The sequence below is a fragment of the Scylla paramamosain genome, chromosome 21 (genome assembly GCF_035594125.1).
Source record: "Scylla paramamosain isolate STU-SP2022 chromosome 21, ASM3559412v1, whole genome shotgun sequence".
In the NCBI taxonomy this organism is placed as follows: Eukaryota; Metazoa; Arthropoda; class Malacostraca; order Decapoda; family Portunidae; genus Scylla; species Scylla paramamosain.
The window spans coordinates 14,545,532-14,559,551 of record NC_087171.1 but is presented as its reverse complement, the minus strand read 5'-3'; the positions used below and the strand labels follow the sequence as shown (position 1 = coordinate 14,559,551).

The 14,020-nt window shown below is 40.4% G+C and overlaps 1 protein-coding gene across 1 annotated transcript in view; it reads right to left on the bottom strand.

Moving 5' to 3' along the window:
• Positions 1–14,020, bottom strand: part of LOC135111287 (uncharacterized) — a 262,066-nt gene that overhangs the window by 236,656 nt on the left and 11,390 nt on the right. The window contains exon 5 of the mRNA XM_064024524.1: positions 13,577–13,678. Within this exon, the coding sequence (XP_063880594.1) occupies positions 13,577–13,678 (102 nt within the window). The remainder of the gene's footprint in view (positions 1–13,576; positions 13,679–14,020) is intronic.

The following is a 14,020-nucleotide window of genomic DNA, read 5'->3' as shown; positions in this document are numbered from 1 at the left end:
AACAGAGAAGAAATGAAGAGAACGATTATCTAAAACACACGACAAGACCTTTTCACTAATCTGTCCACGGTAGATGCTTCGAAGGCTATTACGTACAGACATATATACACATACATACATGCATGTACATACACATACAAATAACATTCACTCCCTCTTTTTCTCTTTCTATTGTTGATCCTTCCTGGAGGCAAAACCAAAAAATATAGATAAAAAACGTGAATGGAGGCCGTAAACTTTTTTCTTTATCTTTCGCTTTCTCATTTAATTCACTACATCGAAATTAGCAGCAGCTCACCATTTTAATAACAAGTGGACTGGCTGATGATCTGCTTAAATTAATCTTTCATTCATGGTAAATTGTGCACGAGAACACAACACACACACACACACACACACACACACACACATCATCGCGCTGCTCAACTGTATCTTCCTTTCCTTTATCCAACTGGAAGAACCTTTGCGAATTCTGGTTATTCTTTTTTTTTTATATTTAGTGCTCGCCCCATGACTTTTACTTCCCTTCATCAGTTCCTGATTGAACACAAAACACACCTGTTCTCAAGAATTTTGTTTATTATTCAGGGGTTTCGCGCTCTCACTTATTAAAGCTAACCATTCTGCCATGCTGCATCACACACACACACACACACACACACACACACACACACACACACACACACACACACACACACACACACATCATCATCATCAATAGCTCATCGGATGTAAGGGTCATCAAGGGCATAATCGAGGTTTAGCAGTACTTGTGGCGGGAGGGAGCTTAGCACAAAGGTATTAGAGTTGATTATAGTGTGACACCTACAGAATATAGCACTCTCATATTAGTTTCATGAAGATAGGTATTTAAAACAGTGTGGCTTGATTATAAATGGTAAATATCAGAAAAGCAAACCGCAAAAAAGATTAAGTGTAAGAATTCCTTATTCTAATCCCAAAATGTCAAAGGCATAAATAACAGAAAGAACACTCTGATTCGTTGACCAAGTCTTGCATACGAGAGAATGGCAAACCAGTGAATGGTGAAGGTTACCTTTGCCAGGGATAAATCAAAGAATAACTCTCTCCTTACTTCTCTTGGGTGTCACTAAACAAACCATAATTGTGCTATTTACTGTATTATATCACCTATGAAGTGTATGATAACTAAAAAAAAAATAATTATGTATGTGTGAGTAATTTTCAAACAACAACTGTCCTACATTCTTCATATTTCTTTTTACAAAATATTCCAAGGTCAGCTAATTTCGGTAAAAGTTATACGACTTAAAAGTAACTAAATTTCCAGTACTGTCTATAGCTGAATACTTCTTACAGGCAATCACACAAGAAGCAATAAACATGCATTGCCATCCCGCATCCCTGACAGCACACAGTCACCTCTCCACTACCTGTCTTAAGTCATTCTCCAAGCCACCTTATGCCTCACTTCTCGATCTGTATCAGAAATCGAACCTTTGTTTTTACTGCACAATAAAAGTTAGGCAGTCTCTCCATCCTGGCTCTTTTATTCCCCTCTAGTCTACCGGTCTGTCTGTATCTCTCTTGTTTCTCCTCTATACGCATCTCACACCCCCACTACCACCACCGCCACGACTGCTCTCCCTCAGCGGCAGTATAGGAAATATCGAGTCCACGACTTGACCGATAATAAAGTTTTGTGAAGGGGAATCGAGTCTCTCCCTATCAAGTGGCCACAGGTGCTGCCTAGGCCTAAATCCTGCACGGCCTAACCCCTCCTATTGGCTTTATTACACCTCCGGACGTTTTTTCCTTTAGTTTCCCATTAGGGTTGGACACATATTTTGTTCCTTTTACGTGTGTTTTGCCGGGAAAGCGGAAGCGAGACGGAAAAACAGTGGCCCAGTCTGAAAAGTGTTCCGGCCGGTTGTGTCAAGTTGTAGATTGCGAGGCTCCTTTTTCCCCGAGCTCGTAAGAGGTTTATGTGCAGTGGTGGTGGTGGTGGTGGTGGTGGTGGTGGTGGTGTGTGTGTGTGTGTGTGTGTGTGTGTGTGTGTGTGTGTGTGTGTGTGTGTGTGTGTGAATAGTTTTATTGTTTAATGTTTGATAGTTAATAAAATGTTTTGTATTATGTTAGACTGTAGTTGTGATATTTTGACGTCATTAATTTGCCAGTGTTCCATTTTTGTAACAACATGTTTTTTTTGTTTTTTTTTTCATAAATTATATGCTGATTGATACTTATTATTCATATGTCTACCTGTCTGTCTGTATTTATCTAACTATCTATCCATCTATTTATATATCTATCAACATAACTAACTAACTCTGTCGTATGTGTGCGTGTGTGTGTGTGTGTGTGTGTGTGTAGACAACAGGAGAGGGGCAAGGCATTGCATACTCGTACATACTGCTAAAAACCCGCCTTTTTTTTTCCTGCAAGCCGAGGGGTCTGCAGTACCAGTACCAGTGGTGGTGGTGGTGGTGGTGCCTTATACCTCGTGACGAAACGCGCGTCCTGGGGGGAGGCTAGTGAGAAGGCTCGGTGGAAGTGTGGGCAGGTTGGAGAGAGGTCGAGGGAAGGGAGGCTGTGGGAAGACTAGAGAAACTTAAAATATGGGACGAGGGATGGGGCTTTCCACTTAAGGTTTTTATCTCGATATATAAGTATTGCCAGTCTCTCTCTCTCTCTCTCTCTCTCTCTCTCTCTCTCTCTCTCTCTCTCTCTCTCTCTCTCTCTCTCTCTCTCTCTCTCTCTCTCTATACTCATGGCTCTCAATTAACAAATTTCAGTCTGAGTCCCTTTACAGACGAAGATTTTTAGTCGGGCTTTCCTGTCAATCGGTTTTCAGTTTACAATGCATGGACACGTGTAGTAGTAGTAGTAGTAGTAGTAGTAGTAGTAGTAGTAGTAGTAGTAGTAGTTGTATACCTCTTTCGACTAACAATCTTACCCTTTCGTGTGTGTGTGTGTGTGTGTGTGTGTGTGCGTGTGTGTGCCTACCAAGTTTGTCTTCGCATGAGTGTCTGGTGCCGAAGTCCCGAAATGGTTCTCGCTACACTATAAGAGCGACAAGCAGACAATGGCTTTCGAACAACATGACAATACTAGTTACCACTATCAATAACATCACCATTAAATCGCTTTTCTTAACTCTAACCAACATTTCATCCCTTATAATCTTAATTCCCAAAACCCACAAGTCTACAAGTATGAGAACAGAAACACACACACACACACACACACACACACAGCTTCCAAAACAGTACCACCACCTTTCCACATCACTTCCTCTTGTCTTCCAATGAGTTGACGCAAGTTTTCTTAAGCACCCCTGTTCTTCACCAAGCCGCTAAGGTATGACACAATCAGCCTCTCTCCCACTCTCTCTCAAAACGAGCATTGGTTCGCGGGGGGCTTAACTTCCGAGCAACTCACTGAAACATTAGCCAAATTGAGAGGTTCCTGATAACTTCCCTCCACAGCAGCTGCATATTATTGGGTAAGTTTGTGTTGAAGTTACGGCAAACTGCTTCAACTATAGATCATCAAGTGTGTCAACGTAATCCTTCACCAAAGTCCTCCTCCTCCTCCTCCTCTTCCTCCTCCGCCTGCTCTCCCTTCTCGCCCTTTCTTACTCCTCTGTTCCTCGTAGTTTCCTTTCCCCTGCCTTCAGCCTCGCCCTCTTCTATTCATTACCTTCCTCTTTTTTCCTTTTTTTTCATTTTGAGCATCCTTTTCCTTGTCTTCCTATTCTTTCTTTTTCCCCCTCCTATTCCTTCCTTTCCTTTCCTCTCCTCTCACTTCCTCCTTATCCTTATTTATTCCCGCATCTCTCCTAATCTCCTACGTTTTTTACCTGACTCGTTTTCTAGAAGGTATCAGAACTACATCATCAATTTTCCTTCACTAAGCATAACCAATTGGAATACAGGGAAGTCAGTAAATATCGAGTGTCTTACTCTCCCGACAACAACCAAATGGGATTCCTTCCGCTCCTAAGTACCCGAAGTAAAAAGGGAAGAATAATGGGGTGTGCTGGAGGGAAGCAGGGGAAGGAGAAACACAAGGCAGGGAAAGAGCGCAAGTGGGCAGGAATTGTTATAGATATGATGGTTCGGTTAATTTACAGCATTTGTGGTTATTTAGTGGTTTACCGGGGAGAGAGAGAGAGAGAGAGACTTCATATACCATTATAAAACAAAACAAACGAAAAAAAATCAAAGTAAGAAAGCCACAGTAGCTATCTGAACCGTGCACTCACTCCCACACGACGATAAGCAATCAAACCAAGCTACACAGAACTACAACGATGAAACACGAAATTATGTATACAATAACAAACAAGAGAAGGCAGCGAGGGGCGGCGTGAAGAGGCATCAGTCACCATCAAGACACTCACTCCCGGAGCTCGACATGCAGCGCCTCCGACAGATTCAATTTGGTTCCCCGTATCACACCCGAGACAACCCGCCGCTGCTCGCCCTGACTGAATCATCGCGAAGCAGCGGCGGGTGACGAGGTACTGTGCCCCCCACAACCTGACAAGGTACAAAGTTACACCACAACTCATAGCGCGGCAAGGTGCAAAGGTACTGCGCCTTCAATAACCAGGTGAGATGTAAATGTGAGATCGAAATGCCAAACTTTGGGGAATGTGCTAAAATTACACAGAGCGAAATGTTAAGTATCTCAAGAATCAGAATAACGAAAGTCGAGAATATTCGTTTTATCTTAGGGGATTAAGTAAAAAAAATAAAATGTTTATTCTTTTCTACATGTTTATGCCAAAAATGTGCTTGAAAGATGTACATGTGGTAACACCATGATTTCTTAGTTATCGCATGGTGAAAATAAAAATATGTTCTAAAAAATACATATCCTTTGTCACAAATTAATGGAGGGAAGGAGGAGGAAGAGGAAGGAATGACCGAACAAGGAGACATGGGAAAACCTAGAAGAGAAGAAAGAGAAAGAGATGATACCGAAAATAAGAATACGCGCTAAAAAAAAAATATATATATATATATATATATATATATATAATGTCAAGTTAATACAAAGATACGCTTGTAAGATAAAAAAAAAATCAATATCGCCGGCTGTGCTCTTGGCTACGTTACTAAAGCTATTAGTTTGCAATGGAAGCACAGGCATACCAGGAATGCACAAATGAACGACGCGCCACCTACCGGGCAGGACGGGGAGGGGTAAGCGCCAGGCTGAGGGGAGGGAGAAGGGACTCCCAGAGAGCCTCACTCACCTGGGGGAATGTGAGACGTCTAGTAGCGTGGGAAGGAAACAGTAATATACGAGTACAAGTATCTTTAATCATGTGCCCACCGCCACCACTAGGATGATGATGATCGTAATGATACTCAACAATATTGATCATCGTTGGCACTTTCATCATCGTCGTTAACATAATCAGATGTCATCTTTTCACATGTTGGGTGTAAGGCATAGCAATCTGTAAGCCCGTCTAGTGAAAGCAAACTCCCGAAATGAGAGTAAATAATACTATCTGTAGTGTAAACGGAAAACTGGAGTAAATGGAAGCAATGAAGTTGGAGACTTTAAAAATGAATTCGAATGAGTCTCAATTAGACTTTTATTTTATTTTCCGTTGGAACTATAAAATGAAAATACCTAAACAATTTTAAAGACAGAAAATAATCAGTGATGAGCACATTTATTTACAATACATGAATGACATACCAAAAGAATCATGTATACATTAAAAACAAAAATAACAACGCAAGCAAAGAAACTTTCTAATGATATCTTTATACGACCAAATATTAATGCAGGACTTTATTCTTTTCGGCTCCTTTTTTTATCAGTGTGTTCTTACCCAGCCACCTTAACACATATCGAAGGAAAAGAACGTAACAAAACATTTACACAGCAATCTGGTTCCGAGGAGTGGAGGCGGCGGGCGTGTGGCGGGGGGCGGTGGAGGGTGCAAACAATATCGTCGAAAACATAAACGACGTGGGAGAGGCGGTGGGGAGGCGAGGGCCGCTGCTCCATCCCTCCATCTTAGTGCAACAGATTCCTTTCACCTGCTTCTCCTTTCCTGGAATTCGAACTCACTCACATGCGTACAAAAGAATCCTCAGCAAAAACTGACGGACGGACGAACACACGGATTCTCTCTCTCTCCCTCTCTCTCTCTCTCTCTCTCTCTCTCTCTCTCTCTCTCTCTCTCTCTCTCTCTCTCTCTCTCTCTGTTATCGAGTAATATTACTTACCATATGAGTTCATACATTTACCTAATCTTAAGAGCTGAAAATCATTGCTGACTAAAAGTAAACTAAAAAAATCTGTCTTTTATATGTTAGGTGATAAACATATGACTAGGAAAGGTTTATTTGAGGACATTACATAATAAAAAAAATACACATCAATAATACTGACACTATTTGTGTTAATATATATATATATATATATATATATATATATATATATATATATATATATATATATATATATATATATATATATATATATATATATATATATATATATATATATATATATATATATATAATTTTTTTTTTTTTTTTTTTTTTTTTCAGGAAAAGGATGACTTTTCTTGCACGCTACTAATAAATTTATCAAAAGTACATTTGTTTTCATGTCTCTAACCGTATACCCAGCTGAAGGAGTCAAGTACTGGACAACTCTCATATTAGTAAAACCCAAAGCTTATATGAGAAATTAAACTGAAAATACAAAGATAAAAGAAACTAGGGACGCTAATAACAACAGCGAGATTGATCTACTGGCAGTGATTATGCGGCGGTGACTACCTGGTTACAGACGAAAACTACAGAAATCAGTACAGAAGTCATACAAAGAAACACGCACAGAACCTGAGTCTCCCTAACAACATGCATGTAAATCAAGAACCTTAATTTGCAAGTTGTAAGCCAAGACGTGTGCTGAGGTGGCGGCGTTACTTTTGAAAGTCGACGAAGGGAAATAAACGTGCTACTTATTCAGAGATACATTTACATGAGAATGGGAGAAGAGAACGGTAGATAGGACGAAAATATACCCAACACAATTTACAGGTATTTGGATCAAGGTGCGTTTGAACAAGACAGCCAACCTAAACAACACAATTTTAAGAGGAACACGATATGAAAAATAGAATAAAACTGACACGGTGAAGGCGATTTAATGAGTGGCCTTGGCAATCTACCGCGGCATAATTCTAGCTACATAATAAGGCAGGTCTGACATTAGCACTCCCCTGCGACAACCTTCAATCTGTACACGTCAGGGGAATGAGGGAGGCAAGGTAATGTTACTGTACACAAAACAACCCGAGCACCTGCGTGTATAACCTTTGGAGGAGAGTGAAGACCAAGAGAGAGCGAGAGAGAGAGAGAGAGAGAGAGAGAGAGAGAGAGAGAGAGAGAGAGAGAGAGAGAGAGAGAGAGAGAGAGAGAGAGAGAGAGAGAGAGAGAGAGAGAGAGAGACTTACCAACAGTGTGCGTACGTGTCTGCGTGAGAGCGTGGGAAGACAAGAGGAGGAGGTAGCAAAGACAAAACAGAAAGCGGTTTAAGTGAAATGTGTCAAATACATATTGAAGGCGACTGAAGAAGATTTATGGGTTTGGGAATGGGTTATCAATAATGTAAGAGTGAGTGAGGGAGGGCGAGAAAAAGATGCGTGCATGGTGAGGCCCGTGTTGCTGTGATACTGGACACCAACTTCACAAGCTTCTCTCTTTTTCTTCCCTTTATCGAAACTTTAACTTTCCAACACCATTTCCAGTGGTCAAGGAAAGGCCGTTATTCTCATTTTTAAACCAATGTAATTATCAAAACAAGAGTTACTCACCAATGACTTCCTCCTAGTTCTGGAATGAATAATGGCGTAAGATGCTTGCGAAAATGCACGCAGTGAGAGAGAGAGAGAGAGAGAGAGAGAGAGAGAGAGAGAGAGAGAGAGAGAGAGAGAGAGAGAGAGAGAGAGAGAGAGAGAGAGAGAGAGAGTACTTTCCTAATTATAAACACGTACAGAAAAAAAATAATAATACTGTCTCCCCTTTACAGCCCCAAGCTTCTCATCAGGACAAAACAAACACAACACAATATTATCACGCATATGTTCTAAAATTTTACTCCACTTTTTAATCAAATTACTCACAAGACTGTATTTAATGTATGTACGAACCTTATGCGAAACAATTATTATTATTATTATCATTATTATTATTATCATTATCATCATCATCATCATCGTCATCACTGCCTCGCTCTTCATCTCCACATATGTATATCGCAAGAATAAATGGACGCCAGAATAATTATAATATGATACCGGGATATAATATGCATATACATTTTGAACTGCATGTCATAGCGCGCTACCCGGCCACCCTCCATGCAGTCTCCCGGCCCGCGCCTTTCACAAATCATCCACGAAATTATTGAAATATTCTCCCGTGATGGACTGGCTGTCGGGAGTGAGTGAGGAGATGGACCAGATAAGTATATAGGAGTACAAAGGGATAAACTTACACTATACAGTCTTTCAGTAACCAACGACAAGGAAACCACCAATACGTTTCATCTCACAGTGCTATAGGGAAGGAGCCCAGCAACAGTTCACACTAGGAATCGACCAGCCATCCACCCAAACGTCCTTCCCGAGGCCACCTGTCCCCCCACCCCGGCGAGATGGAGTGACGCAACACTCTCCAGGTGATTGTTTTCCAAAAGGCGAGGCGGCTCCTACTCAGCCATCACCTACACAGACCGAACTGCCGGGGTAGTACTGGAATGCGGGAGGAACGTCGTATTGGCCACAGTATAAGTAAAGAAAGCGATGTAAGGTGAACTGTGCACTGCCTTCATAATTCACTTCATCTTCACACTCACACACTGATTACACACACACACACACACACACACACACACACAGACACACACACCGCCTCAGCATCGTGAACAGCAGCAGCAGACGTAGCAATTGAGATGATGGTAGTAGTAGTAGTAGTAGTAGTAGTAGTAGTAGTAACTTTACACATAGTAAGGCTAATCACGTAACTAGTTCCTTCAATATAGTTAGGTTACAATACAAGTCGAGAGAAAATTTCCTCAGAGCGTCAAGTCCTTTCATAAGAGAGAATCACTAAAGAGGTGGAGGAGGAAGAGAAGTGGAGAGTTCTGACAATGAGACTTGAGAGGAAAGACTTTGCGATGTATAAATAACAATGAATTCCTGAAAACTCTTGAGGCGATTTCTCAGAGCAAAGAAAATCTGTTACATAAACCTTTATTATTTCCAGAAACTTTAGTAACTTGGTAATTGTAAGGAAGTGGAAAGGGGAGACTTTAATAGATGAAAAAAATCAAAATATATATTCTTTAGATAGATAGATAAATAGATAGATAGATGGACAGACAGATAAATAGATAGATAGACGGATCATACATACATACATGGAAAAGACTGATTAAAAGATACAAATACAGACAGAAAGATAGACACAAATAGATACATAAATGTGTAGATAAGTAAAGATAAAAATATACATACATACTTAAAGATAAAGACATAGTTAGACGTAGATGGATGGATAAATATCAGCAGGACCACCAGCCTTCATCTTGTCCAAGAATCACGCCACTGTGCCGATGCCTGCCAAGTTTTGCCTTAACTTTTCATTCAGCTCTCCATTCCCGTTGCTTCGCCTAGTCTCCCAGGATTCAGTCCATCAACCTTTTGCTCCTCCCGCCAATTGCTCTACCAACTTCCATTTTTCCTCCTTTATCATTTCCACGATGCCTTTCATTCTGACCTTTTGTCTTCCTTCATATTCATATTTTTCAATCCCTCTCAGTTATTTGGGGAAATTTCTTGATACTCCATACAGACTGTCTTTCCACGCCTCCCTCACCGGATCATAGCGATTAGCGCACATTATTACCACAACAGAATCTTTTAAGAAATACGTAATATGCTCAAAAAATATTCCCAAGCAACAAGAACTCGTGTGCACGCCTCAGTATTACGTATATTTTTTCTTATTCCATTCTTAGACTTAGATTAAGTTTTTTGTCTAGTCCAATCAACAGTTTTGTCATTTTTCTGTAAGTTTCGTAATGTTTGCCTGTGAATGTTGTCTTGTATAATCGATTGGTGGAGCCACTGGACTCTAAGGCTGCCAGGCAAAATTATTAGCAGTGCTGTCCTCCCTAACCAGATAAGGAGGCGCGGCGAGGCGAGGCTCCCTGGTAATAACGCTAAAAGCTTTCCTGACGCCTGAGTGACATGATGTGACCGTTCCAGGAATCACGGACACACGCGACAACACACACACCAAGTCCCGCACGGCCTCCCTACATGGTGTTGTCGGGACCTTGCTGCCAAGTTGGTACTATTCGGTATTTCTGTGAGAGAGAGAGAGAGAGAGAGAGAGAGAGAGAGAGAGAGAGAGAGAGAGACGTAATAGACATTATCTAACTGAAATGGATGTAAAATATAAGCGCTTTGAGGAGCTCTTACCACATACATAGAGCAATCAGCGTTTCAAACAAGAGAACAGAAAGCACTGCATTTCACCAAGACTTCAAGCCAAAAACACTTCCGTTGTTCCGAAGTCTAGCAGTGAGTGACGAGACAGAAGACTGAACCAAGTTTATGATCAAAGAAAATCCGTGAGAAAAGAAATGTTTACTAGACTAAGGTCAAATTATCATATGTCAAGTAAAGGTCAGACATATCAGGCGCGTGTCCAAGGCAGCGAGGGAGAAAGGTAAGGTGCTCTAACAGCTAGTCCAAGTTACCAGTGCCTGTATAGAGTAACGTTTGTTCATAATGTTGGTCAGTATGCGAAAACAGCAGACCAAGCTGGCGCTGAATACTAAAATCTCCTAAAATAAAGATTTCAAGAAAAGGAAAATTGGCGGCCATGATTTGATTTAGTTCCACGTGAGAGATATATAACCCAAATCTATTTAGCGAAGGAATGCTGCGGGAACCAACTTTGGTCTGAAAGTGAGGGGAGGGAGCGCGTCAGGAATAGAATATGAACTCTTGACAGTAGCCTCAACTGCCTTTTTTTTTCTTTTTATACATAAGGAAAAGATCAAGCTTAAAGGTCAGGGGAAAGTTGGGGTTCCATTCATCAGAAATTACGAAGAATCCAGACTCCGAACACTAAATATATCAACATGGAAGTGAGGCGTTGGGGCGACACCTCTTGTGACGCTGGTTGTGTTCACCCTGATGCTCTGGGAGGATATATAACAACCACAGGTGACAAGAGATTTGTTATTATATGACGGGAGGATCCGTTGATGTGCTTACTGCAACTATAACAGTAAACTACCTCAATTTTGAAAACTGAAAATGTATCTACATATTAATACGCTTGCACTTTAATTCGTTCCTCTGTGTGTCACAACTTGGTATCACATCTACACATTTTGACTAAGTCCTCTCCACCTCCTCCTTCTCCTCCACGACTGAATGAATGACTGGCTGACTGACTCACTGACTGACTCACTCACTAACTCACTGACTTCACTCACTCACTCATTCATTCACTCACTCACTCATTCATTTATTCATTCACTCACTCACTCACTCACTCACTCACTGAAATGTAAAATAATATAACAAAGCTGAGAAAGAAACCGGTGAAAAGAGCGAAATGACAGGCACGTCACTTGGCCTGCACTCGTAAAACGTTTTTTTTTTAATAATAATAAATAATCAAGAAAATAATTAGTAATATAAATCATCATGTTTATAATGCTGATGTATTTTTTTGCATTCTGTGAAATAACTGAGGTTGGCAGCTGGAAAAAAAAAATTACAAAAAAATAACGCGCGCCAGTAAGCAATACAACTTTAATCAGATATAATATGTGACACAGCCGTTCAACGTTCCATACATACTAGTATTTTTACTTATCTATAATTTCACTCTGATTTTATATATATATATATATATATATATATATATATATATATATATATATATATATATATATATATATATATATATATATATATATATATATATATATATATATATATATATATATATATATATATATATATATATTTTTTTTTTTTAGTGTAAAGGAGGCTTGTCAAGAGGATCATGATGAAAATACCAAATAATCACCATTCCCGGGAAATAAGGTACAAAAAGAGTTTGAAATGCGTTAGCCAATCCAATTACGGGGCGCGTCGATACTCCTCCTCGGTTGTAGAAAGGGGAAAATGGAAACAGACAGAGTTTACAGTGCGAGAAATGAAAGAGCGAAGAATGCATGAATATTATTGTAATCCAGCCTTGTGTATGCTCCGTGATGTGTCGCGAGTTTCAGTTTGCATGATATTTATGAAGTTTGTGTTGCATTTCTTGCGTTATGTTTTGTTACGTTTGTAATATTATTATACACATTTCTGAAAAGGTTATGGAACTCTCTCTCTCTCTCTCTCTCTCTCTCTCTCTCTCTCTCTCTCTCTCTCTCTCTCTCTCTCTCTCTCTCTCTCTCTCTCTCTCTCTCTCTCTCTCTCTCTATATATATATATATATATATATATATATATATATATATATATATATATATATATATATATATATATATATATATATATATATATATGAAAGAAAGAATGCCAAAGAATCAAGTCACGTTCGCAGGTGTTCTGAAACTCATTATTTGATTTACTGAAGTTTGGTCGTTTTAAGAAGGAAAAGCATCCAGTAAGCGCGTTTTCCTTGTTATTCTCCTCATGGTTGACTGACTGGCTGGTTGATTTTTTTGGAGCAGCAACAACACAGTCATGTAATACAAGCACACACAAGCGGCTGTGGCGACTGCGTCGTGTTTGTATGAACAACAAACACACACTGGCCGTCGGTACATTATCACTATTATTGTGACTTTGGCTTTCATGTCATTGTCCTCTAACACAACCAATAGTTTTACGTATTGGTTGGGCTACACACGAACATACAGGCACAAGCGTTTCCCCTCCCCTCCACCGTCCCCCACACCCCGCCTCACACACATGTGTTTCCCCTTCACACTCTCACACACACACACACACACACACACACACACACACACACACACACACACACACACACACATTCTCTCTCTCTCTCTCTCTCTCTCTCTCTCTCTCTCTCTCTCTCTCTCTCTCTCTCTCTCTCTCTCTCTCTGTCAGGTCGAGTTTTCTGGGTGAAGGAGAGTCAAGAATAACTATACCTGTATTCTTAAAATCATTTGAATTGCCTTCAAATCGTACGTACTTTCTACAACATTCCTTTTATGATGTTTCCCGTCAGTTGCATTTTTAAGATTTTTACGTCCATTCAGATCAAGTTCTCTCGAAAAATGAAAGACGTGAAGAAACCGACACTGAAGATACGCGACCCCTCACACACACACACACACACACACACACACACACACACACACACACTGTCCCGCTAACAAAGGGAACACATTTCAAGGTGATCAGTAAACATGTCGGGCACTCGCTAAGACTTCTAGAACCGCTGTGTTGATTTCCCTCGGCTCTGGCCACGCTCGATGAGTATACGTATGCATATCTTTTGCTCTCACTGTCTCTTTCTCCTTCCTTGCCTCTCATGCCGTCCTCCGGGGAACACACTTCACTTATCCCCGCCACCGCGACCAAAGTCTGCAAGGAACACATGGTTACTCTCAGGGACGTCAACATATTTTTGCTTGATGGAAAATAGCAAAGCCGAGAGAGTCATCTTTTGTTATGTATCTACGCGACCTGCCTGTGTGAACTACTGCGGGTATTTTTTGTTACTAATTCTGTTTCCGTTACAATACGAGGTAGAGATGGTCACGTTCAGGAGCTTAATGATAAAAGAAAAGGGTACAAATTCATATCAGCGATAATAGAAAAAGAAAAATCATATTAATCATCACCCGGACAAGTCAGTCAAGATTAAATGTAAATGTAAACACACACAATCACGCACACAGTAAAAAGGAAGAGCTTCTGCGGATC